At 39.7% G+C, this 26,420-nt stretch overlaps 1 protein-coding gene across 1 annotated transcript in view; it reads right to left on the minus strand.

Annotated features, from left to right (window-relative positions):
- The window catches only part of LOC106873852 (uncharacterized), a 146,491-nt gene that overhangs the window by 95,416 nt on the left and 24,655 nt on the right, over positions 1 to 26,420 (minus strand). The window contains exons 2-5 of the mRNA XM_089339145.1: positions 17,654 to 17,738; positions 5,023 to 5,162; positions 3,377 to 3,511; positions 2,472 to 2,670 (exon numbers count right to left, since the gene is read on the minus strand). Coding sequence (XP_089195271.1) covers positions 2,472 to 2,670; positions 3,377 to 3,511; positions 5,023 to 5,162; positions 17,654 to 17,738 — 559 coding nt within the window. The remainder of the gene's footprint in view (positions 1 to 2,471; positions 2,671 to 3,376; positions 3,512 to 5,022; positions 5,163 to 17,653; positions 17,739 to 26,420) is intronic.

Below are 26,420 nucleotides of genomic sequence, written 5' to 3' on the forward strand. Positions count from 1 at the left end.
CCACAATGACAACACCTACCACTTCTATGACTACAACCAGTACATTTATTACAAGTATAACCACTACTACAGTAAGCACTACTACAACCACCACCAATACAGTGACTATAACCACCACAACCACTACTACTACTACTACTGATACTACACATACCACTACCAAAACCACCCCAGCATGAAACCTACCACTAGTCACCATTTCCCACTCCACCACCGAGGTAACTTGCCAAACAGTCTGACAGGTTGACTGTTTGACAAGCCAGTCGTCGCTGAAACTTGGAAGAAGTAAAGAAGCAGCCATCCCTCTGTTTAATAAATACCAAGACTCAACATTGTGTATTGCGTCATATCATCGGTGAATGTATCGGATGTTTTTACTTCTAACAACAACACACATCACACGCACACACACATGTATTTGATGGTTTAAAAGATGCACGGGCACATTAGATGCACCCTAATTTCAGCAACGCATATTCAAGAAAGAAAAGATAATGTTTTTGGTGCATTAAAGCCATGTCACACCAGTGTGGCAAAGTAAGCTCACCAAACTGGTATGATCTCAAGCTCAAATTCATGGCCTCCACATCAGACCTTGGTTGATGGAGAGAACATGCTGAGGCCTTCATCCAGCAGTGGACTGAACATAGACAGTCCAAATAAAAAAGCATTCAATATTAACCTACGCTTGCATATTAGACCTGAGGTGATGTTTTTTTTAGACATTTTTGGAGTGGAAAAACGTGCATCTTAAATGTAATCAAATAGAGTATTTCATTGTCGCAGTTTTTAGTCTTCAAAGACCGTGGAAATGCTCCTGGAAACTTTTGTTTCCATCTCATTCACAGAGCAGAAACTACCATGGCTGTGAAGGTCTAACAGCCCCTTTATTTGATGGCCCTCTCTGCTCTGTGTTCTGGTACTAACTCTTTTTGGTAGCCAATGTGCTTTACTTCAACAATAAAGTTCAACTTGTTTTCAAAACCCTATTTCATTCTTCTTTATTAATATCCTAACACTGGTTCTAGCCTTGAGCAAGAGCAATTGCTAGGAGAGCAATGCACTTCTACATTGGGATATTCAAGTTTTGTGCCCTTGTGATCCCTTGTTAGGGGTCGGCTCTTCATACAGTTTGTCGTGCAAGATCCTTCCAACTGATATGTAGTGTATGTGAACCAACGTGTCAAGGTATCATATATATATATATATATATATATATATATATATATATATATATAGATATACGATGATGATGATGCTGATATAGATAGATAGATATATGTATGTGTGTATATATATATATATATATATATATATATATATATATATATATATAGAGAGAGAGAGAGAGAGAGAGAGAGAGATGTATGTATATATGTGTGTGTGTGTGCATGTATATATATACACACACATATATATACATATATATATATATACATATACATATATGTTTATGTGTCTATATATTATATGTATATATATGTGTGTGTATATATGTGTATGTACACACAAGCAAATGTCTATACTGTATATATATAAACATACACACACACACACACGTTTATATGTGTGTGTTTTTATTATTTCGCATCAAAAACTTTAAACACCCACAAAATGTGTTAGGTCGTTTGATATTCAGATGCAGGGGAGACAACTCTAAATTTCCCTTGCCTGTTTTGAGAGAATATTGACGTTGGTTTGGTGTTTAACTCGGTTTAGCAAAAAGATTCTCGATGAATTAATTAATTAGTTTCTAGTCAGCCTAGATCTATCCGTGAATGTGCCATTTCTTTCTAGCATATCAAGGACTACATCCCAGCCATGATCATTCTAACTTATTGCTTTTTCAGCCATACATTTTCTCAAACACGAGCGCACGTACACACACACTCCTGTTAGGCATGAGCAAAATCACCAAAGTCGCACAATATCAGAAATATATAAAATAGAACCGTTATTAAAGAGAATGGTGCATCTCAGGTTGTGTTTAGATATAACAGGATATCTAGGGAATCCCTAAGAAAGAGGGGAACCACTGTTGTAGAGACTGATGTACCACAAAGAATATCTAGATGAATATAGATATCAAAGGATATTTAGGGAATCCTTAGAATAGGAGTAACCACTGTTGTAGAGACGGGTGTACCACAAGGGTTATTTAAGTGAGTCTCGATCAGATATAGGCAAACACTTTTGAGAAGTAGGCCACATGAGAGATGGCTCATTATTTGGCAGGCCACACTAATAAAAAATTCAAGGTAATGTTTCACTAAGCATGCCATTGAGAAAGTCTTGTGGGCTGCAGTTTGTCCATGACTGGTCTGGATACTAAAAGAGACAATTAAAATCTCTCTAGAACCAATGAAGATCCATTGGTTCTAAAGATTCTGTGAAACCAATAATCAGTCTATCGCAATAAATGCTGCAACCAAGCCGAACAAAATATAACAACCACAGAATTTAAAACTTACAAGTAGCTTCCGAGGGAGTTGTGGCAGGTCCCACCATTATAACATAACCTTGAATTGCATTCATTGATGTCTTCGGAGCAGGTTGTACCGATATAACCGGAAGCACAAGAACATTGGAATGTATTCTTCTTAGATACACAAGTGGCATTATTGTGGCAGGGCTGTGAAGAGCAATAGTCTTGATATTCACAGTCGTTACCTGGAATGAAAATATGATGGGAGAGAAAAAAAAAAAGAAGAAAAAGGTAAGAGAAAACGAACATTCTTGGGATAAATAGTTTTAAACAAAGAATATTGTCAGAATCAGGCAAGCATAAAATACTCTTGGAATTTAGTTACAGGAAATGAATTCATAATGTAATGAGCCAAAACAAATACCACAAGGTATTTGGGGTCAATGTTCCAATAATCCTCCTAACCCACCATCCAAAATAATGATGATAATGTTATCAAATTTTGGCTCAAGATTAGAAATTTTGTGAGAGGGTATGAGTCAATTACATTGACCCCAGGGCTCGGCTGATACTTATTTTATTAACCCTGGAATGATGAAAGGCAAAATCAACTTCAGTGGTATTTGAACCCAGGTAGAATTTTTAATAGCAATAATAATTTCAAATTTTGGCACAACACCAGTAATTTCAGTGGGGGAAGGACATACTGGATTACATTGCTCCCAGAAGTTGATTCTGACCTTATATTATCGACTCTAAAATCAAAATCAGAAAATAAAACAGGAGATAATTGAAAACTACTCCTATCCCTCCATTTTGGTTTCTTTATATACAATATATATATATATATATATATATATATATATATATATATATATATATTCTACTGATTCAGTCAACAACAAATTCAAAAGGACAGCAGAGTGAAATATCATAAAATGAATGACATACCTAAGAATCTTGGTCGGCAAATACATTTATATTCTTTGAGTGAGTTGACATTGATACAAGTTCCACCATTTCTGCAGGGGTTGTTGTAACAAATACTGCTTTTATTTCGCTGCTCACACATGCTGCCATGGAACCCTGTGGAAGAATCGATACAGCTCAGTTAGGTATATACACTAATTTATACATACATACACACAAGCATACATTCAAATGTTAGTTCCCATTTGCTTATCCCTAGAAAATATGAAAAATAGCCACTACTTCATTCAAACTTTGCTTTTATTACATTTATCCAAGCCCCTAAGAATCCCTCTCAACGCATGGCTATGATGTTCTCCTACTCATGATCAAAGATACACATATTGTCATCTAAGGGACGTGTTCAAGTGGCTAAGTTCAAACAAATCTGTGGTATTGAGCAGAGCACTTGCCACAAGGACATTTCTAGTTCAGCAACTCAGTGCTGAATCTGTCTGAAATGTAATGGGAAAAAATCAATTAATTTCAAAACATTAATGTCCAGGTCGCAAAGGGAAAGTTTGAAAGTAATAGTAGTCATTTCCTTTGAGTTCTAGATAGAACCACATAAGAAATAACACTTATCGATCAAAGACAAAAGAAAAAAAAAATTACACTGGGTTATCTGTCTTTAACAGAGTTATCTCTCTTGCACTGTATCCACGACATATATTAGTAAATCTTTTCCCATACTTATTAATCTTGAAATTATTTTTATCAGTGAATTTGAAAACCTGTAACGCAAATAGGATAGAAGTTAAACCTAGAAAACATTAGGCCATTCCTTCTCTCTGTACATGATAAATACGATTTTGACTCGACATAATCTTTCGTTATCTTTATTTGAAGCATACGTAAACGGTCACATTTCAAATCTATCATCTTTTTTTAACTTTCACTTGATTCGGTCATTAGACCTCGGTCAAGATGGGACATTATCTTCAAAAGTTTTTAGCTGAACAAATCGGCTCCAATACTTATAGCTTTTTAAAGTTTATTTAATCTTCTGTTCACTTTTTTGTTTCTGGATATGTTTCGAAAACAAAGGAACAAATTATTATAAAGAAAAATTTACCACCTCTTGAAGTGTATCAGAAACAAATATTTGAAAACGAAATTTTTTTTTTCACTTTATAATTTGGAGTTATCGCCCTTGCATTGGTTACTAACAACGTTAATATTTTTTACTTTTCAGAGACAACTGTAATCGCGCTGTGGCCACATTAGCAATTAGCGTACTCTTTCTCTCATTTGTATTCCAAAAGTCTATACTGCTTTTTTTGTGTATGTGCACGTGTATGAGCGCGCGCCTGCGTAGCTGTCCGCTTCTCTCCAGGAAAAAAAAAAATTTTTTTGCTTAACGGAATGGTTAATTCCAGAGAATCTTTGATTCATAAGATTATTCCCCCTCATCATTTAATATCGGTTTCAACGCACGTGTGTGTGTGTGTGTGTGTGTGTGTGTGTGTGTGTGTGTGTGTGTGTGTGTGCTTGAATGACATTGTACGTAATTGTAAATGCGTATGTGCTTGTGTGTAATTGCATTTGTGGGTGTGAACGTGTGATTGTGTGGGTGTACAGATAAAAATATGGAAGAAACTAGGTGCATGACAAGAGTCTATACTCACCGAGTTGGCAGGTACATCGTGGTTTCACCTCACGTACATTCTGGAATATCTCGCATGTCCCATTGTTCATACAATGCTCAGCACTGGGCCGACATGGGTTCAAATGCTGACAGTACTCACCCCGGTAGTCTGTGCTACACCTTTAGAAGAAACAAAAAGGAAAAAAACATATCAGTAACGGTACAACAGTATAGGTGAAGGCTTATGGTTAGGGTACTGAATTCATGATCGATAGGTTGTGTGTTCAATTCCCGGACTGGGTGACATGTTGCGTTTTTGAGCAAAACACTTCATTTCGTGCTGCCCAGCAGGTGGGAGAGAGGCAGAAAAGTCTAGTCAGAGTAGCCAAAGTTCCAGTAAGCTACTTAACGACGGCAGGCGAGGGTATGGGCCCTCCCAGGTTGTACTGGAGGTGCTGGAGAAGGTTCACATGCACAAGACCTGACCAAGAGCAGACCACTGCTAGGCTAGGCTACAATATTAAGGCGCTGGTCACTGCTAGGCTAGGCTACAATATTAAGGCGCTGGTCACTGCTAGGCTAGGCTACAATATTAAGGCGCTGGTCACTGCTAGGCTAGGCTACAATATTAAGGCGCTGGTCACTGCTAGGCTAGGCTACAATATTAAGGCGCTGGTCACTGCTAGGCTAGGCTACAATATTAAGGCGCTGGTCACTGCTAGGCTAGGCTACAATATTAAGGCGCTGGTCACTGCTAGGCTAGGCTACAATATTAAGGCGCTGGTCACTGCTAGGCTAGGCTACAATATTAAGGCGCTGGTCACTGCTAGGCTAGGCTACAATATTAAGGCGCTGGTCACTGCTAGGCTAGGCTACAATATTAAGGCGCTGGTCACTGCTAGGCTAGGCTACAATATTAAGGCGCTGGTCACTGCTAAGCTAGGCTACAATATTAAGGCGCTGGTCACTGCTAGGCTAGGCTACAATATTAAGGCGCTGGTCACTGCTAGGCTAGGCTACAATATTAAGGCGCTGGTCACTGCTAGGCTAGGCTACAATATTAAGGCGCTGGTCACTGCTAGGCTAGGCTACAATATTAAGGCGCTGGTCACTGCTAGGCTAGGCTACAATATTAAGGCGCTGGTCACTGCTAGGCTAGGCTACAATATTAAGGCGCTGGTCACTGCTAGGCTAGGCTACAATATTAAGGCGCTGGTCACTGCTAAGCTAGGCTACAATATTAAGGCGCTGGTCACTGCTAGGCTAGGCTACAATATTAAGGCGCTGGTCACTGCTAGGCTAGGCTACAATATTAAGGCGCTGGTCACTGCTAGGCTAGGCTACAATATTAAGGCGCTGGTCACTGCTAGGCTAGGCTACAATATTAAGGCGCTGGTCACTGCTAGGCTAGGCTACAATATTAAGGCGCTGGTCACTGCTAGGCTAGGCTACAATATTAAGGCGCTGGTCACTGCTAGGCTAGGCTACAATATTAAGGCGCTGGTCACTGCTAAGCTAGGCTACAATATTAAGGCGCTGGTCACTGCTAGGCTAAGCTACGATATTTAAGGCGGCAGGCTGGCAGAATCGGTAGCAGGCCAGGCGAAATGCTTAGCAGTATTTCGTCTGTCTTTACGTTCTGAGTTCAAATTCCACCGAGGTCGACTTTGCCTTTCATTCTTTTGGGGTTGATAAATTAAGTATCAGTTGCGTACTGGGGTCGATCTAATAAACTGGCCCCCTCCGCCAAAATCGGGCTTTGTGCCTAGAGTAGAAAAGAATAGTAGTAGTAGTGGTGGTGGTGGTGGAGGTGAAAGCACACGGCTCAGTGGTTAGAACGTCAGGCTTACAATCATGAGGTAGTGAGTTTGATTCCCGGACAGGACTGCGTGTTGCGTTCTTGAGCAAGACACTTTATTTCACGTTGTTCCAGTTCACTCAGCTGCAGAAATAAGTTGGGACATCACGGGTGCCAAGTTGTATCGACCTTTGCCTTTCCCTTGGATGATATCGGTGGCGTGCAGAGGGGAGTTTGGTATGCATGGGTGACTGCTAGTCTTCCATAAACAACCTTGCCTGGGCTCTTTACCCACCACCACCACCACCACCCTCATCGCACCACCTTCTCCATCATCACATCACATCACCACCACTATCATCATTATCACCATCATGCATGAGTTGCATGGATTGACGGGATCTGTCAGGTTAGACGGTTTGGCAAGTCTGATGAGTCAGAGGGACGCATTGCGCTCAATCGTCTGCTTTGACATGGCTTCTACAGTTTGGATGCCCTTCCTAATACCAAAAAATTCCTGTACAGACCCCTAGGAGTTATATGGACTCTGGTTGAGAACCACTAGATTAGAATATGAAGGAAGGGGCTCAGAACAGTGAGACCCCCAAGTTTCACATGTGGCCACCTATTTAAGGTGAGAAATTCACAGAGAATACATCAAGCAGCGTGATATTTGGTCTGACACTTGACACTGCGAGTTCAAATCCAGCTATGGTCAACTTTGCCTTCTGTCTTTTTAGGGGACAATAAATACGTACCCGTCCAGAGTGGGGAATTGCTTTAAGGGGATTTAAATTAAAATCAACCATCAAAATTTCACATTAATTCATATCTTAAAATATTTAATAATTTATAACAAGAACAAAGATATTTTTTACTTAATTAGTGATTATTTTCAAAATTAATTGAAACAAAGGCAAAATTTCTGGAGGGTTGACATTCAAGGGGGAAAAGAATTTGAAAATCAGATAAAATACAGGTGATGAGAGGAGGAGAAGCAAACGAGTCAGGTGGGTACAAGACAGACAGGTAAGTTAGTGTTGATATATTAAATGAATGGAACATCAAAGAGCTAATTAGAAGTAATTCTGTGGAGACAGAGAGAGCGAGAGGCAGACATCGAGACAGAAACAAGCAGACAGATGGAGGTAGACAGTTAAGTTAATGCTAGTTTATTTAATATAGCCAACATTAAAAACTCGAAATAATTATGTGTAAGAGAGAAAGTAAGAGAGACAGACAGATGGAGGTAGACAGCTAATTTAGCATTATATTATTTAATAAACCAAGCATTAAAAACTATGGAGAGATAAAAAGAAAAAAAGAGAGAGGAACAAAGAGCCAGCAAGTTAAATTGATGTCAGTATATTTAGCACAGGAAGCATAAAAAACTAAACTATTATATATGTTTTTAACAAGCTCACTGGCTAATTGCGACACCAGCACCTGTTCTGGCATTGTTTTTCTATATATCACTGGCAGAGAGTAGAATTGCTGCTATCTCTAGCAGTTGAGTATCCATCCCTGATGAGACCAAGAAAGGTCAAAATCACATGATCTGGTAGTCTCAGCCCTGGAGATGGCAGAGATTTATCTACCCCACCCCCTTAGCAATATAAACAGGCATAACATTTTGCACCAAAAGCCAATATAAGAGTTTCTCTCGTAGCATCTAATGCAGAACAGGACTTATTCTTTGTAAGCTTAGTACTTATTCTATCGGTCTCATTTGCTGAACTGCTAAGTTATGGGGACATAAACACACCAACATCAGTTGTCAAGCAATGGTGGGTGGGGGACAATCACAGACAAACACACACACACACACACACACACAGGCTTCTATCAGTTTCCGTCTACCAAATCTACTCACTAAGCTTTGGTCAGCCTGAGGCTATAGTGGAAGACACTCGCCCAAGGTGCCACACAGTAGGACTGAACCCGGAACCATGTGGTTGGGAAGCAAGCTTCTTACTACACAGCCACGCCTGTGCCTCTCTCTGTGTGTGCCTATGTATATATGTGTGTGTGTGCGTTTGTATGTTTGTGTCTTTGTGTTTGTTCCCCACCAACACTTGACGACTGGTGTTGGTTTGTTTACGTTCCCGTAACTTAGTGGCTCGGCCATAGAGGTGGATAGAATAAGTATCAGGCTTAAAAAAAAAAAAGAGCAAGTACAGTGGTCAATTTGTTCGATTAAAAGCCATTAAGGTGGTTTTTCCAGCGTGGCCACAGTCCAATGCCAAAACAAGTGAAAGACAGTACGTGTGTGTGTGTGTGTGTGTGTGTGTACACATACCTCTACATATCATATATTATATGATAAGAAAGGAATAAAGAGAAAAGGGGGGGGGATCATAAAAGTGATAGGGAAAGAGAATGAGACAGACATAGAGAGAGAGAGAGAGAGGTCGTACCGGTAGCCAATCAAAATGCAGGCAAGAGCAGGTGCGTTTTTAACAAAAGCATCAACCACGCCACCACCACCGCCACCACCACCACCATTACTATCACTATCATCTTAATCACTTAGTTACTCCCTACTCCCACTCCGACCACAGTATTCACCCTTATTGTCATCCCATTTCACAATAACCACTGTTACCATCAGCGTTACCACCACCACCGCCGCCGCCACCATTAATACTACTACTACGACTGTTATTGCTACTATTTGAATACTAAGGCAAGTTGTGTGGGGGTGGGGTACGGGTAGAGGTAGCTGTTGGTATGTGAAAGGAGGGTGGGTGTGGTGATACAGACAGGTGCAAAACGTTAAAGGTTTCGCTCGGTAACAGAATGTTAAAACTTTGCAAGACTTTGTAAACCAGCTTAACATTCATTCTCTCTATATCCACCCCTCCCCCTCTCTTCTACGTAGAGCTATCTCTTTCGCTCTCTCTCTATAGCTACTGCAGTCTTCCTGTCTCTCTTCCTATCTATCTATTTATCTATCTCGATATATATATATGCTTTATTTAAAAGCAGCAGAAATATAACAAGACTGTTACTCGGAGTTTCACGTTCCCGTTCATCTAACAAAACTGTCCGATGAACGGGAACGTGAAACTCCGAGTAACATTCTTTTGTTATATTTCTGCTGCTTTTAAATAAAGCATATTACTCTACCTCTGGTATTTGAGTACTCTTTTTTCTACCTTGTTGCACATTTTATGTGCTTACTCCGGTATATATATATATATATATATATATATATATATATATATATATATATATATCGTAGTATATATATATTTCCACTCTACCTGTCAATCTTTCTCTCTATATACACAGGCACATGTCTATCATCTATCTTCCTCTTTTTCATTCTAACTACCTCTCTTGGCTTGATAGTGACGAGGCGGAACCAGTGCTGTATGTAATGATTAAGTGTGTGTGTGTGTGTGTGTGTGTGTGTGCGCGTGTGCCTGCATATCCTCCTCCATACACACATACTACATGTGTTGATAAAACATTTGTATATTTTCGTTATAAAAACTTTCAAACGGCGCGTCAAACAAAGCTAAACTTCAAAATTCAAATATCGAATACCAAAACGTGAAATAAACCTTTATCTACCCCCATAAACATGATGACTAACTAACCCCGTTTGACAGAGCGAGGGGCTATACATTATCTGTCCACCTGGGTATAGGTGACCCGAGTATGAAGAAGAAAGCTTAACATAGAGGGAGCAAGGGAGGGGGCTAACTTTTCATCCGTGTTAACAGCATTATAGATCCCAGGTAAATCAATGTATTGGACCCTATCGTATATATTGATTAGGAACCACAGCGCACATTGATCAGAACAGGGCCCCTCGACCCGTGAGTTCCCCCCACCCTCGGACAACTACCCAAGTGCCTGTACCATTAAGGACGGCACTGGTGTTACCAGTTTTACAGCTACGTAGACTGAGGAACCTGAGGCAACTGTCTTGCTGAGCCTGCCACTGGCATATTTGAAGTGATTGACCCCGTAACGTATGAATGTGTATGGTGATGGTAAGGAGTACTGCCCCTCATCTGCAATCTTTTTCTTTCTTATTCAGGCATTGAATATACAGAAATTAAGATACCTTTAACCTTTAAGGCCAAGAATACATTTAAAATGAAATTTAAAAAATGAATATATTATATATATATATAATAAAGGGTAAAAATCATTAATGACTTTAGCAGGTGATCAACGTGGAATTAAAAACCTCATAAGTAAATTTTACAAATATTTTATAATTATATACATAATTATGTATATAATTATAATATATATAGGGGTTCTCAACCATTTTTTTTTTATCTATGGACCCCTTTGATTACTCTTTTATTCTGGGTGGACCCCCATAGCCAGTCAATGTTTAAAAACTTGTTTTATAGAAACTTCTTTCAGAATTCCTATTTTGTTTTTCTTACATTAACTTGTGGTGTAGGTTGAACTGTGTGAAATGTGAGAGAAAGAAACCTGGTTGTTTCTCGCAATACATCACCAATACACACATCTCAGGCAAAATTTTTTCAGGGGTCCTTACACTGCTATTGTGGGTCCCCAATTTACTATTTTGTTGTGTCGACCCCCCCCAAAAAAAAAAATATCTTGTATGGACCTTCCGGGGCCATATGGAATCCAGCTGAGAACCTGTCTTAGTCGAACAAAATCGACCCCCGGGACTTCTTTTTTTCAAGTCTCGTTATTTTACCGGTCGTGCGTCTATATGTCGATTTGTGTGCACTTGTAAGGAGTGCTGTGTGTGTGTGTGTGTTTAGAAGTATGTTATATGTATGTATATATATGTGTGTGGTTTTTGTGTGGTGATGGTGGGGGGGAAACAAAGGAAGTGGTAGAAGGAGTAAGGGATTAGAAGAAAGTGAAAACGAGTGAGTGGGGGTGGAGAGGAAGATAATGAAAGGAAGAGAGAAAGGTAAGAAGCACTTCCTCCTCCCTCTACTCTTCCTCCTCCCTCCACTCTTCCTTTTCAGTCTCTAAATGAAACCAACAAAGTTTTTTAATATGTACAAAAGGGGGGGGAGCTGCATAGGAGAGGATTGAGAAGGGATTTGAAAATTGGGATAGGGGGCAACAGTGGGTCGACGCTGAGGTAAGAAGGTGGAGAAGGGTTGGCTGGAGTGGTGGTGGTGGTGGTGGAGGTAGCAGTTGTGAGGAAATAAAGCAGTTGAGTGGGGTGGGAGAAGAGTTAGTAAAGGAATTAAGGGTGACGGAAAAGGAGGGGAGAGAAATTTGATGGAGATTGCTGTAGCAGTAGTAGTAGTGGTGGTGATGGTGGTGGTGGTGGTTATTGCGAAGTTGGAGGTAATAGCGACGGCGTATTTAGGGGTGACGGGTGGTGGTCAGTGGAACCGGTGACATTGGTGGAATTAGTGGTGGTGGTGGTGGTGGCGTTAGTAGTGAAGGTGGCGGTACTGTTGTTGTTGTTGTGGTGGTGTTGGTGTTGGTATTGTTAGTAGTGGTGGTGGTGGTGGTGGTGTTAGTGATGATGTTGGGTTTAGCGGTGGTGGGGACGCCGATGCTGGTGCTGATGGCAGTGGTTATCCTGATGTTGTTGTGATCATAGTAGTGGTGGTGGTTACTATGAAGTGTTAATAGTAATTTTGATGCTGTTCATAGAGTGATGTTAGCACAAGGTACCGGATTCTGATGGTGGAGGTGTCACTTTGCTTGTTAGTGACAACAATAGCAATAGAAGTAGATAGTGGTGATGGTGGTGGTGGTGGTGGCGACGAAGGCGACGGTGGTGTCAAAAAAAGAAAAAAAAAAGAGAAAGACTTATGGAATTCGAATAGACATACCGACAGAACCAAATAGAAACAACAACAATGATTTATTCTGTCTAGACAACCGCAGTTCCTTCGCGCGCTCTCTCTCTCTTACACACACAATGTGCGCGTATGTCTATTTTCTTTCATTTTATATAAGGCGATACACACACACACACACACACACACACACACATAATCGTGTATGTATGTGAAAGTATGTTTTCTTTATATCATGTATCAGAAGTTGACTCTGTTCCGTTTAATCTTTCGCTGTTGTAAGACTTTTGTTTACAGTCTCAGATAATTTATAATTCATATATATGAATAAATATTGTGTTGGAATACATTCGCTGGAAAAAAAAAAATAATACCACCCGAAGACTAATTACGATGTACCCCGTAGAGTACGTACGGGTCTTGTTACCGAGTGGTGTTATTCTGTTCTTCCGTTATCCTGTTACTAGCTTCAGTCATTTGGCAGCGGCCACGCTGGAGCACCGCCTTTAAAGGGGTTTTTAGTCGCAGAAATCGACACCAGGACTTATTCTTTGTAAGCCTAGTACTTGTTCTATCGGGTTTTTCTTTCGCCGAACCGCTAATTTACGGGGACATAAACACACCAACATCGGTTGTCAAGCGGTGGTTGCGGGACAAACACACTGACACAAAAAACACACACACATAAATATATACATATACGTATATACGACGGGCTTCTTTCAGTTTCCGTCTACTAAATCCACTCGCAAGGCTTTGGTTGGCTTGAGGCAAAAGTAGAAGATATTTGCCCAAGGTGCTATGCAGTGGGACTGAACCCAGAACCATGTGGTTGGGAAGCAAACTTCTTACCACACAGCCACTTCAAATATATATAAATATATCTTTTACTTGTTTCAGTCATTAGACTGTGGCCATGCTGGGGCATACCTGCACATAGTTTGCAGGAATCGTTAGCTTAGCGGCATTTCGCCTGTCGCTATGTTCTGAGTTCAAATTCTGTGGAGGTCGACTTTGCCTTTCATCCTTTCAGGGTCAATGTAATCCAACTAGTCCCCTCCCCACAAATTTCAGGCCTTGTGCCGATAGCAGAAATGATTATTATTATTATTATTATTATTATTATTATTATTACGCAGCTAGGAAGGCAGACAAAGAAGAAGCAGAGGTTAACAAAAGCCATGCAGAATCAAGTTTATATAAAACTTCATTCCCACCACAACAGAATGTCAACTTTAGAACAACAACCACAACAAAGCCTCTATTATCTACAATGTTTCTTCTCTTCTATTTTATTTTCTAAATGTAAGGCTGCTTTTGGTTTTAGTCCTGAGTCAGAGGTGGGGATTGGAGGTTGGGGACAAGCAGCAGGGATAAGAAAAACTCATGTTTCAGGAGTCATGATAATATAATAAATTGAGTTAAACAAACAATCCACCCAACTTTAGGGAATTGACATGTAATCTTAACTGTTAGGAAGAGGTGACTGAGCAATAGAAAGATGGATGGTTGAGGTGGAGGTACTTTTGGGCAGTCATTTGACCCCGTAAGACATAACAATGAAGATCCCTCTCAAACTGTTACATTTTACTAGACACAGGCGTGATTGTGTGGTTATGAAGTTGGCTTCTCAATCAGTCACATGGTTCTGGGTTCAGTCCCACAGCATGGTACCTTGGGCAAGAGCCCTCTACAATAGCTTTAAGTTAATCCTTTAACATTTAAACCAACCATATCTGGCCCAAATGTTCTACCTGGTCTATGTTGAAACTGGCCAGATCCAGCCTCTCACACCTACCCTACAATCTCTTTCTAAAAATAAACAATCACATCTTCAAAATGTTGAAGCTACAAGATACTTCATGATTAATTCTTTTAAAATATTGATAAACAAACATTACATCATCATCATCATCATCATCATCATCGTTTAACGTCCGCTTTCCATGCTGGCATGGGTTGGACGATTTCACTGAGGACTGGTGAACCAGATGGCTACACCAGGCTCCAATCTGATTTGGCAGAGTTTCTACAGTTGGATGCCCTTCCTAACGCCAACCACTCCAAGAGCGTAGTGGGTGCTTTTACGTGCCACCGGCACAATACATTTGATAAATTAATCTGAATGCTAAAGGGTTAATGAAAGTCTTGCGAGTGGATTTGGTTGATGGAAACTGAAAGAAGCCCATCATATATGTGTATCTGTGTGTGTACATCAAGTGATAGTTGTAAACAAGGGTCACCATTATATTAGCGGTGTTATTTTCTTTATGACATTTGTGAAAATATATTCCAGCCACAGGGAAGGAAATATTATCTTGCTTGGAAACAGGTGAGGGTTGGCGACAGGTGAGAGTTCTCTGGCCACAGATATAGGAAGTCTTCCTTAATAAATCCATCCAACTCATGCAGGCATTGAAAAGTGGATGCTAAAACAATGATGATGATGGTGATGATGTTTTTTCTCTCTTTAGAATAGGGGAGGGTACAAAAAGTCGGGATGGTCAAGGCTGGAATGTCTGTTTCTTAGCTTACTCTATGAGAAGCAATAAGAGTTAAGAGGAGGAGGAGGACAAAGACATTTCAAATGTTTGGTTTGCTGCAAGGGAGACAGAAAGTTTAAGGTTTAGGAAAGAACCCTTTCTTTTGAAATAACTTGTGATGGTGGTGGTGGTGGTGGTGAGTGGTGGTGGTCATGTGGATAGTGTTCATGATTATAGCAGTAAGTGATGGGAAAGATAAACTTCTTGCTGTACACACAAGTATACACACACACACACACACACACACACACACACACACACACACACACACACACACACACACACACACACACACACAGTCATCAATAGTTATGTATTTAGGGACCTCAATCTAATCAATAGTTCAAATTTACATTAAGGTCCTCCCGCCCCACCATGACCACCACTACCACCGTACAGAGCAAACAATTAGTGGCACCCAGGGCCAGGAGTACGGCAGCGGAGAGGGGAGGAAACAAACATTTAATAATATAATAACTGTTCTCCCTGCTGCCCTCAACTCACCCCCTACCCCACCCTGAGTATTGATTGTATTCAGAGCCTTGTAGTGTGGAGGGGGAGAGGGGTGGTGGTGGTTAGTGAGTGCATACGTGGGTGTGACTGTATGTGGGGAGGTTGTACAGGTAAGGGAATGTCTGTGTGTGTGTGTGTGTGTGTGAAGGAGATTACCTGCATGTGAGAGGGTGTCCAGGTGAGGGTATGTGTGAGGGAGAGAGGGAAAGAGAGAGAGAGAGAGATTGGCTGTATGTAAGTGTATATTCTTGAGGAAACACAGGTAGAATGTGCGTGCGTGTGTGAGGAGAAATTGTCTGGATGCCAGTGTATATGTGTGAGGGTGCACAGGTAAGTGTGTATGTGAGAGAGAACACATAATATACACTCTTTAGAAGTATTTAAGAGAATGCACATTTGTGTACACAAGCATGTATATATTTCTGCTAATCATCATCATTATATAGTGTCTTGTTTCCTCATACTGGTATGGCCTGAATGGGTTGTCACAGTCTGAGTCAGTGCGTAGAAAAAGAGGGGAAAGAGTATGAAATGCTGCATATGAGGAGAATACATGTGTGTGTGTGTGTGTGTGTGTGTGTGTGTGCGTGTGTGCTTATATTCCCCCAATGTGGGACAGGGCCACCAGCGTAGCTAGAGTGTGTGCCACCTGGAGTGGCCCTTCCATTTGGACCCTGCAGAAAACACATATTGCCAACAGCAGACCCAAAAGTGCCTCCTGGGACAGAACCGTCCCTACCACCCCTTTCCTAGCTACACTAATGGGCAGAGCCATGAAACATAACTATCAGGCAATTGAGAAGTTTTCTTGCCAACCAATTCCTTCAAATTCTTATTTCGGGTGACCATTTCCTTTCCAGCAACCACCTCCACTCCCACTACCCTTATATTTGTGCTACCACCACCACCACCACTGAGATGGTGTAGCAAATAGTATACCATTGCAGAGACATTGTGATGTGAGGTAAACCATCTCTCCGGGATAAACACCAGTCTATCACAGGCAACATTTCCCCAGATGATCTGGTGGTAACCACTGACAGCCAGGTTGAACAGAGATAATATAGAATATAGTGTATAGCAGCAGAGAGATACTATGATGAGAGATCATTCTCTCCCTGGATACGACCACAGTCCACCATAACAATAACATTTCCTGGTGATTCAGTAGGACTTAATAACAGCCAGTGGAATCTAGAATATAGAGTACCATCATAGAAACATTGTGATGAGAGATCATTATTCCCCTGGATATGACACCAGTCTATCACAAATAACATTCCCAGATAATTTCGTAGTAACTTTTTTTTGTTTTGTTTTTTGTTTTTTACTGATTATGGAAATGGTAAATATATGCCAGTTCCCAGAAATCTAGAGAAAAAAAAAATGAAAGCAAAACAACAAAAAAATGCCATTATGTCTGTTCTGCAACAAATTTTGAACTCATATCCTCCTGTCAACTGGTGGTGGTCCAAACTGACAAATTATCCAATCAACCATCACACTTTCTCTTCCACTTCTACAAGAGACTGGAGGGAGAAAATGTGAAATAAAAACTCTCACAAGCATGAGAAAAAAGTATGTTAAAACTACCACAACTGCAACAACAACAACAACAACAACAACAACAACAACAACTACTACTACTACTACTACAACACCATGATGATAATAACAGTGGTGATGACAATAATAATGGTGGTAGTGATATTGATGATGGCACTAATGGTGATGACGATGATGATAATAGCAGATGATGTCAGTAATGATGATAGGGGTGATGACAACATCAACGGACCAACTACTACTACGACTACTACTACTACGACTACTACTACTACGACTACGACGACTACTACTACTACTACTACAGTGACAATGCTTATCCAGAAAGGCTCAGCTCAGTTCAACTCCGGAACCACCACCACTGCCGCCGCCACCATCCTGCCCTCCAATTTCCTAATAGTGTCAAACAATAGAATTAACAACAACAACAACAAAAGAAAACAGGGGGGTGAGGAGGAGGAAAGGAAATAGTGTACTTACTGGCAATAACTCTCTCCATTATGGTTGTGCGGAGAGTGACATTTCGCACCATTCTGGCAAGGGTTTGGGTCACATGACGGAAATGCTACAAAAATGAAAGAGGATGAAAAAAATTAATAAAATTAATAAAATAATGAAAAAAAAAAAACTCAGTTTATTTAAATACATTTTGTTAAATAGTAGTAGTGATGATGATGATGATGATGACGATGATGATGGTTGTTAATTGGTTGTGATGATGCAAATTTGCTACAAAATGAAAGGAATCAAATAAGGAAGAGCAGTGTGTGTGTGTGTGTGTGTGTGTGTGTGTGTGTTGAAATTTGCATGTCTGCCCACTGCCACCAACAACAACTCTGTGTGTGTGTGTGTGTGTGTGTGTGTGTGTGTGTGTGTGTGTGTGTGTGTGCATGTTTTTGCACAAATATGCTTGTGTGCTCTACCACCACCAAATGTATGTATGCATGTGTGTGTGTGTGTCTGTGTGTATGTGCCCAAATGTGTGTCGATTTATGTGGATATAAATATTTATGCATGCCAACCCCACTCCATCCTGCCCAACAAAAAAATTGTTGGCATTATTTTTTAGCCTTGATTCAACTCTGAACTGGCCCATGATTAGAGGTATTCAAGCTACACTCATCTATTTATTTTTTCCTAAGAGGTGGAGTATCTATGGTAAATTTGTTTGCTGAATGTATAAATAGCAGCCAAAAACTCTTGTTAAAATTCATTAGGCTGGTGTAGTTTTGACTGAGGAGGCAGTACAATGTCAAAACAGCAGGTGTCCTCAAAATATCCATACTCTAATAAATCACATTCAGCTGAAAGGTTGTTCCCCAGTAATGAATAGTAACTAGCATTTTAGCATTCACATCTGCCAGAACATATCAAGAATAAATATGTATGTCATCATTTTGCTTCCCAGCCACATGGTTCTGGGTTCAATACCATTGCATGGTACCTTGGGCAAGTGTCTTCTACTATAGTCTCAGACTGAAAGAAGCCTGTGTGTGTATGTGTGTGTCTTTGTATCTGTTTGTCCACCACCACTTGACAAGTGTTGGTGTGTTTACATTCCCGTAACTTAATGGTTCAGTGGAATACTGGGGACAATGCATTCAACTAGACCCCCACCCACAAAATTTCAGACCTTGTGCCTTTAGTAGAAATGATTATTATTATTATTATTATTAACTGATTCTCTGCTTGCGAAGACCTGTTGAGGGAAGTGAAATCAAAATCAAACTCGATGACAGCACCGCATGACTGGCGTCCATACTAGTGGAGCACTAAGAGCACCATCTAAGCGTGATTATTGCCAGGGCCGCTGACTGGCTCCTGTGCCAGTGGCAAGTAAAAGACACCATTTGAGCGTGGCTATTGCCAGTACCGCCTGACTGGCCATCATGCCGGTGGCACGTAAAAGCACCCACTACACTCTCGGAGTGGTTGGCATTAGGAAGGGCATCCAGCTGTAGAAACTCTGCCAGATCAGATTGGAGCCTGGTGCAGCCATCTGACTCGCCAGTCCTCAGTCAAATCGTCCAACCCATGCCAGCATGGAAAGTGGACGTTAAACAATGATGATGATTAAGGCAGTGAGCTGGCAGAATCATTAGAATGAATTCAAATGCTGCCAAGGTTGACTTTACCTTTCATCCTTTTGGGGTTGATGAAATAAGTACCAGTTATCCACTGGGTCAATGAAATTGGCTAACCCCTCTCCCCCAACATTTCAGACCTTGTCCTATAGTAGAAAGGATTATTATTATTATTATTATTGCATCCCACAACATTACATTCTTGATTATTAAATCAGTATTTCACCCCCACCCCCTGCACTCCTTCCCCGATTACATGTAAAGTTCACAGAGTGAAAAGAAAAAGACAAAAAACAGTTTTGCTAAAATGTGACACAAGACATTGCAAGTGAGAGGTGTCAACTGTCTCGACCAATCATTTTTTTACATTATTTATAGTAAATAAACTGCCCAATTGACATTTATTGCATTTATGTATAAATACACTTAATGACATTATGTGTGTGCATGTGTGAGTGCATGTGTGTGTGTGTGTGTGTGTGTGTACAGGTATGGCTGTGTGGTTAACAAACTCATTTTACAACCATATGATTTTGGGTTCAGTCAATGGTGTCAACTAATCCTACACTAAATTGCAGGCTTTGTATATGTTAGAAATTATTAATTAGTATTGATTCCCCATTATTATTATTATTATTATTATTATTATTAAGGTGGTGAACAGGCAAAATCGTTAGCATGCCGAGTGAAATGCTTAGCGGCATTTCATCTGTCCTTACGTTCCAAGTTCAAATTCTGCCGAGGCGAACTTTGCCTTTCATCTTCTTGAGGTCAATAAATTAAGTACCAGTGAAACACTGGGGTCAATCTAATCAATTAATCCCCTTGCCCAAAATTTCAGGCTTTGTGCCTTTAGTAGAAAGGATGATGATTATTATTATTATTATCATTATTATTATTATTATTATTATCATTATCATTATCATTATCATTATTATAATTATCATTATCATTATCATTATTATTATTATTATTATTATCATTATCATTAAGATGAGGAACTGGTAGAATTGTTAGAGCACTGGACAGGAATGCTTGGTGGTATTTCACCTGTCACTATGTTTTGAGTTCAAATTTCACTGAGGTCAACTTTGCCTTTCATCCTTTCGACATCAATAGATTAAGTACCAGTGAAACACTGCAGTTGATTGTAATTAGCTAGTCCCTCCCCACACCCAAGTTTCCGGTCTTGTGCCTTTAGTAGAAAGGATTATTATTATTATTATTATAGCAACACGCAGATGGAATTGTTAGCAGGCTGATCAAAATGTTTGGCAGCATTTCGGCTGCTTTTACTTTCTGAGTTCAAATTCCAAATTGTAGGATTACTCACTTTTGCTAGCTGAGTAAGACTGACTGAAGTGTTTTGCTCAAGAACACAACACATTGCCCAGTCCAGGAATCAAAACAACAACCTTACAACTACGAATCCAACATCCTAACCACTAAGCCACGTGGAAGAGGGTTTGTCGGCTGTGTGATGCAAATGTGTCATCTGCCAAGTCTAGTAAAGAAGTACCAACTAATGGTAGATGTAGTGATATGCTGTTGCAGTACATGCCACATAGCGAAGTCTCATATAAAATGATTTTTTTTTTGTTTTAATTTCGGAATTAAATGGTTTGGGTTTACTGTCATGTGACTTTTGGCCAACCCTGTATATATATAAAACCTTCCTGTTAACAAAAGTCAAGATGCATGCGGTTCAGTTATTCAATAAATGAAAAATGCATTAAATACCAATAAAAGTAAAAGTAGGACAGACACAGAAGGACCCTAATTGTTCTTCAGTTATCAACTGAAATGTAATTAAAATGATATTATCCAGCAAAACTAGAGCACCATATAGGTAGAATTATAAACATATAAAGCAGGGATACACGAAGTATGATCATTGCTAGAAATAGCAGCCGGTAGGCCCCTGTTTTATATATTTATATGTGTGTATGTGTGTGTGTGTGTGTGTGATGTGTATGTGGTGTGTGTGGTGCGATGTGGAGTGTGTGGTGCGATGTGGTGTGTGTGGTGCGATGTGGTGTGTGTGGTGTGAGTCATGCAATGTGGTGTGAGTGGTGTGATATGATGTGATGCAATGTGATGCGTGTGATGCAATATGATGTGTGTGATGCAATGTGATGTGTGTGATGTGATGTGGTGATGTGATGTATGTATGATGTGATGTGTGTGTGTATGCCTGGTAGCCACAAGCATGAGTGTGTGGTGAAGAAGTTTGCTTCCCAAACACATGGTTTACACCCTGGCCAAGTGTCCTCTCCTATAGTCTCGTGCCAACAAAAGCCTTGTGAATGGATTTAGTAGATGGAAACTGAAAGAAGCCTATTGTGTGTGTGTGTCATCTTGGCATGGTGGTTGTGAATGAGTGTCATTGTCAAACAAGTAAGTGTCCTTCATTTCCAATATTCTGCGAAAGAGCATATCTGGTGTGATAGGGATCTATTATCTAGCTTGGAAACGAGTGGGCGTGAGTGACAGAAAGGACATCTAGTCATAGAAAATCTGCTTTAGATAAACTCTGTCCAACCCAGACAAGGACAGAAAAGTGGACATCAAAACAATGATTGTATATATATATATATATGTGTGTGTGTATATATATATATATATATATATATATACAGAGAGAGAGAGAGAGAGAGAGAGAGAGAGAGAGAGAGAGAGAAGAGAGAGAGACACACACACACACACAAACATATATTCATAAAACAGCAAGACGACTATTGTTGATGACTCCAGAGTTCAAGCCAGAGAGGATACTTATATAAACACATTGTAGTAAAATACAGCATGATTGTATTTGAGAAATGGATATATATATATGTATATATATATATATATATATATATATATATATATACATACACACACACACACACACACACACACACACACACACACACACACACACACACATATATATATATATATACACACATGGGCAACCAACTTACTCACAGTGATACACACAAACAATTTGGGATCTACACACACACACACACACACAACGACAGCAGTTGAATAACAAAATGAAACGCCAGTTATAAATTAGCCGATTACAGCTAATTCATTAGTTTTCTAAGGTAGAAATATTATGTGATTGTTTACATTTAGAATAACATTGTAGGATAGGTGTGAGAGGCTGAATCTGGCCAGTTTGAACATAAAACTTGTAGAATGTTTAAGCTGGATATTGCCAATTTAAAAACTAAAGGGTTAAAAATCAAAATGAGTCACAACTAACACCCTGAAACCCCTAATAGCAAGGATTGTGTATGATCCAGCAATTGGTTCCATCCACCCTAAATCCAAAATTAGAGAGGCCCAACCTCTAAACCCCCTATGAACAAAGTGTTAAGTATGGTCCAGAAACTGATTCCACCCAACGACTTATAACCAAAATTGAGGTAGGCCTAACACCCTGCTACCCCTAATAAAGATGATTGACTGGTCCAATCAAGACCAAGACATGTTAGGTCTCCAACTTGCAAACATTAAATAATTTGACATTAAATTCTGACAAACCCTCTACCACCACCACCACCACCACCACCACCACCACCACCACCACTTCTCTGCCATCACTCACTGACCCACCACCACCATCATCATTAGCTGTCACTGTAATGCTCATACATTACAAGGTAGTCTTAAAAAGCCATAATATTGGGGGTGGAGGTGAATGTTTAAAAGGGAGGGGTGAAGAAAGGAAGAAGGGCGGAATGGAAGGAGAAGGGCAGTTTGTAACGGCATTCTGTGGACAGACCAAAATAGTGCTGGGATGTCTTGACAGCATATTTTGTTACATATTAACTGCGCATAATATATATAAAACACACATATGCATTTGCATATATATATATATATATATATATATATATATATATATATATATATATATATATATATACACACACACACACAGTGATGCATGCACACACATATGCATATATACACACACACACAGACACACATATCTATTTCACAAATACATTAATATTGTCAAACATGCTTTCAAAACACACACACATACTTACAAACTAAACAAATACACATGTATATTTAAATATGTGTGTGTGTGTGTTCTGAAATATATACATATTTCTCATAAATAAATATACACATATACTTTTCTACTCTAGGCACAAGGCCTGAAATTTTGGGGGGAGGGGGCCAGTCAATTAGATCAACCTCAGTACGCAACTGGTACTTAATTTATCAGCTCCGAAAGGATGAAACGTAAAGTCAACTTCAATGGAATTTGAACTCAGAACGTGAAGACAGACAAAATATTACTAAGCATTTCACCCAGCATGCCAACGATTCTACCAGCTTACCACCTTAATAATAATAATAATAATAATAATAGATTTATCTGGTACAAGGGGAGCAAAGTGGGTATATTACAAAAATTGGTTACAGAAAAAATGGGGAATTTTACATCAAGTGAAAAGAAAGAAGTATACAATATGAATATATAGTGGAAACTAGGATACCCTACAAATCCTTAAACATTTTTTTTTTCAACACTGAGATCAGAGACCTTCTCATTACTAAGAAATCAAGAGTGAAGATGTAGACGGAAGCCATTCAGCCACTCCAGACTCACCACTCCAAACTCGCCATTCCCACACATCTTTCAACAAATTTACTGGGAAGCAGTACTTCCCATCACACTATTGCCCTACTTTTCAAGAGGAATTTGAAGTAGATGACAATGTCTGTCCTCAATTATCCCAAAAGTCCTTCATCACACTAACTGCCCCACTTTTCCCCAACGAAAGGAGGGCAGGTGGTTGGGGAGGGATCGTGAAAGATCTCTCAGCTGATAGCTGGATCTGTCCTACATATAACCAGTCTTCAACCCTCACCATCATGAGACAGTAGATGTCTCAACTCTGAACAGAATAGTTTCATTGCTTTGCACACATCGTGGTCAAACCCAATTAATGGCACTACCGTATCTAGAACAGGGGCTGTCGACCATCTTTTATCTTTGGACTCCTTTGATTCCTCTTTTATTCGGGTAAACCCTCACAACCATTCAATGTTTAAAAAAAAATCATATAATCCCTCTCTCTCTTTCGGAGAGGCACAAGCACACACAGACATATACACACACAGCAGTAACTTCCACCTACCAAATTCAATCACAAGGCTTCGGTCGGCCCGGGGCTATAGCAGAAGACACTTGCCCAAATTTAGCATTTTCTGCCAAGAGTCACAGAAGACCAGAATTGTTGGCATCAAGTTACATTGTTTCCAGTTCATCATCCCTCAAGAATTGTTCAGTGAAGCTCAATTGAAGAACCCTATATGCATATTGGAAATGAGCTAGCACAAAGATCAGAATTTGGCTATGTTGCCACACTGTGTCTCTGCTACATGGGCCTGTTTGGTCACTCTCACTACCTTACAACATTAGGATTAATGACCTACCATTGTTCTGGTTTGACTTTGTTCCACCATGTCAAAATGTATGCAACATAGCATAGACAATGCATGAATTTGTGTTTTGAAAAGGAAAAAAAAAAATGAAATAGTTTGAGACATACTTCACTGCTTGCACATTATATACAAATGCTTTCCCTAACAGCCTCTTCAAGACTACTTACAAACCCCTTCTCCAATCTATTGTTGTTTAGTGCCAGTTCTAGTGGATCCAATCAGAATTTTCCTCTTACGGTGACTTATTGCCTCTTGTTGACGCTGTCTCTCACCAGTCATTTACTGGTTTATTCATCTTCCAGTTATTGGATTCTTTTCTAGACAACCTGTCAATGATTACTGTACAGATACCAAACTTATAATCTGTATGGTTAACCACTTTCAGTTGTTGGCATCCTGCACAGTCCCCTATGTGCTAACCAGATAAAAATTCAATCTGAAATACATCCAAAAGACTAAATTCACATCTGCACATTTGATCCATTTGAAACCTTTCAGAAAACATTTGAGCAAAGCCAAAAACTTTTACATGTACCTCACCTATCAGAAACTCCCATAGAAACCCAATGTGTATTTAGGATTCCATTCCAACTACCACTGATATAGATGAGATGTTTCCAGGAAAGTTTCCTTGTGCCTGAAGTCTGGCCGTCAAGCCTCTTTCAACGGATAGGCAGTGACCAGCTACAAGGCATCACATTTACTGCCACACATTACTAAGATTACTGACTGACCAATCAGTCCATAAAAGAATGTTTTTACTGGAGAGCCAGACCTTTCTGGAACAACATTGCCACACCACTAAATCTGGTTTAATAGCAAGAGATATAAATCCTGTAACTGTAGCATGCTGCTCAGAAACTCCGATTCTAGAGATGGCTCTATTACCTCTGAGTTTAATGATCTGAGGTCATTCAGTAAGTGGCCCAGCTTCCAGATGCTTCCCAGGACACTCAACATAACTCTAACAGAAGATGGGTCAAGATCATTTATTTTAGGATTCATTAGGTTTTGGATTCTCTAAAGGACCCCTCCAACATTTAAAGTGTTGGAATCTTCTTAAACTACTTCATGTCCATTAGAAAATTTCCCCCCTCATTATACATATTGAGTTTGACCTCACCAAAAGCCTGTCCTTAGCAGTTTTTATATACAGTATTACAAACCACTCATTAATTATTTGTGTGTGTGTGTGTGTGTGTGTGTATATATATATAGTTTACTCTTTTGTCTTTCAGTTGTTTCAGTGATAGGACTGCAGCCATATGGAGCCCTGCCTTGAAAGATTGAGTCAAACAAATTGACCCCCAATACTATTTTTTTTATTTAAGTTTGTTTTGTTGATCTCTTAAGCCAAACCATCTGGTTATGGGAACATAAACAAACCAACACTGGTTGTCAAAAGGTTGGTAGAGACACACACACATACACATATAATTCATTTGTGTGTGTGTGTGTTGGTCCCCACTACCATCCAACAACCATGGTTTGTTTGCATTTCCATAACTTAGCTGTCCACCAAAAGAGACTGATAGAATAAGTTCAAGGCTTAAAAAAAGTACGAGGGTCAATTCGTTCAACTAAAACCTCTTCAATGCAGTGCTCCAGCATGGCTACAGTCTAATGACAGAAACAAGTAAAACATATAAGACAATCCCTCTCTCTCCTCGATTTTCAAACAACTCTGATCACAAATAAAT

This window comes from Octopus bimaculoides, chromosome 21 (genome assembly GCF_046866305.1).
Source record: "Octopus bimaculoides isolate indiv1 chromosome 21, ASM4686630v1, whole genome shotgun sequence".
In the NCBI taxonomy this organism is placed as follows: domain Eukaryota; kingdom Metazoa; phylum Mollusca; class Cephalopoda; order Octopoda; family Octopodidae; genus Octopus; species Octopus bimaculoides.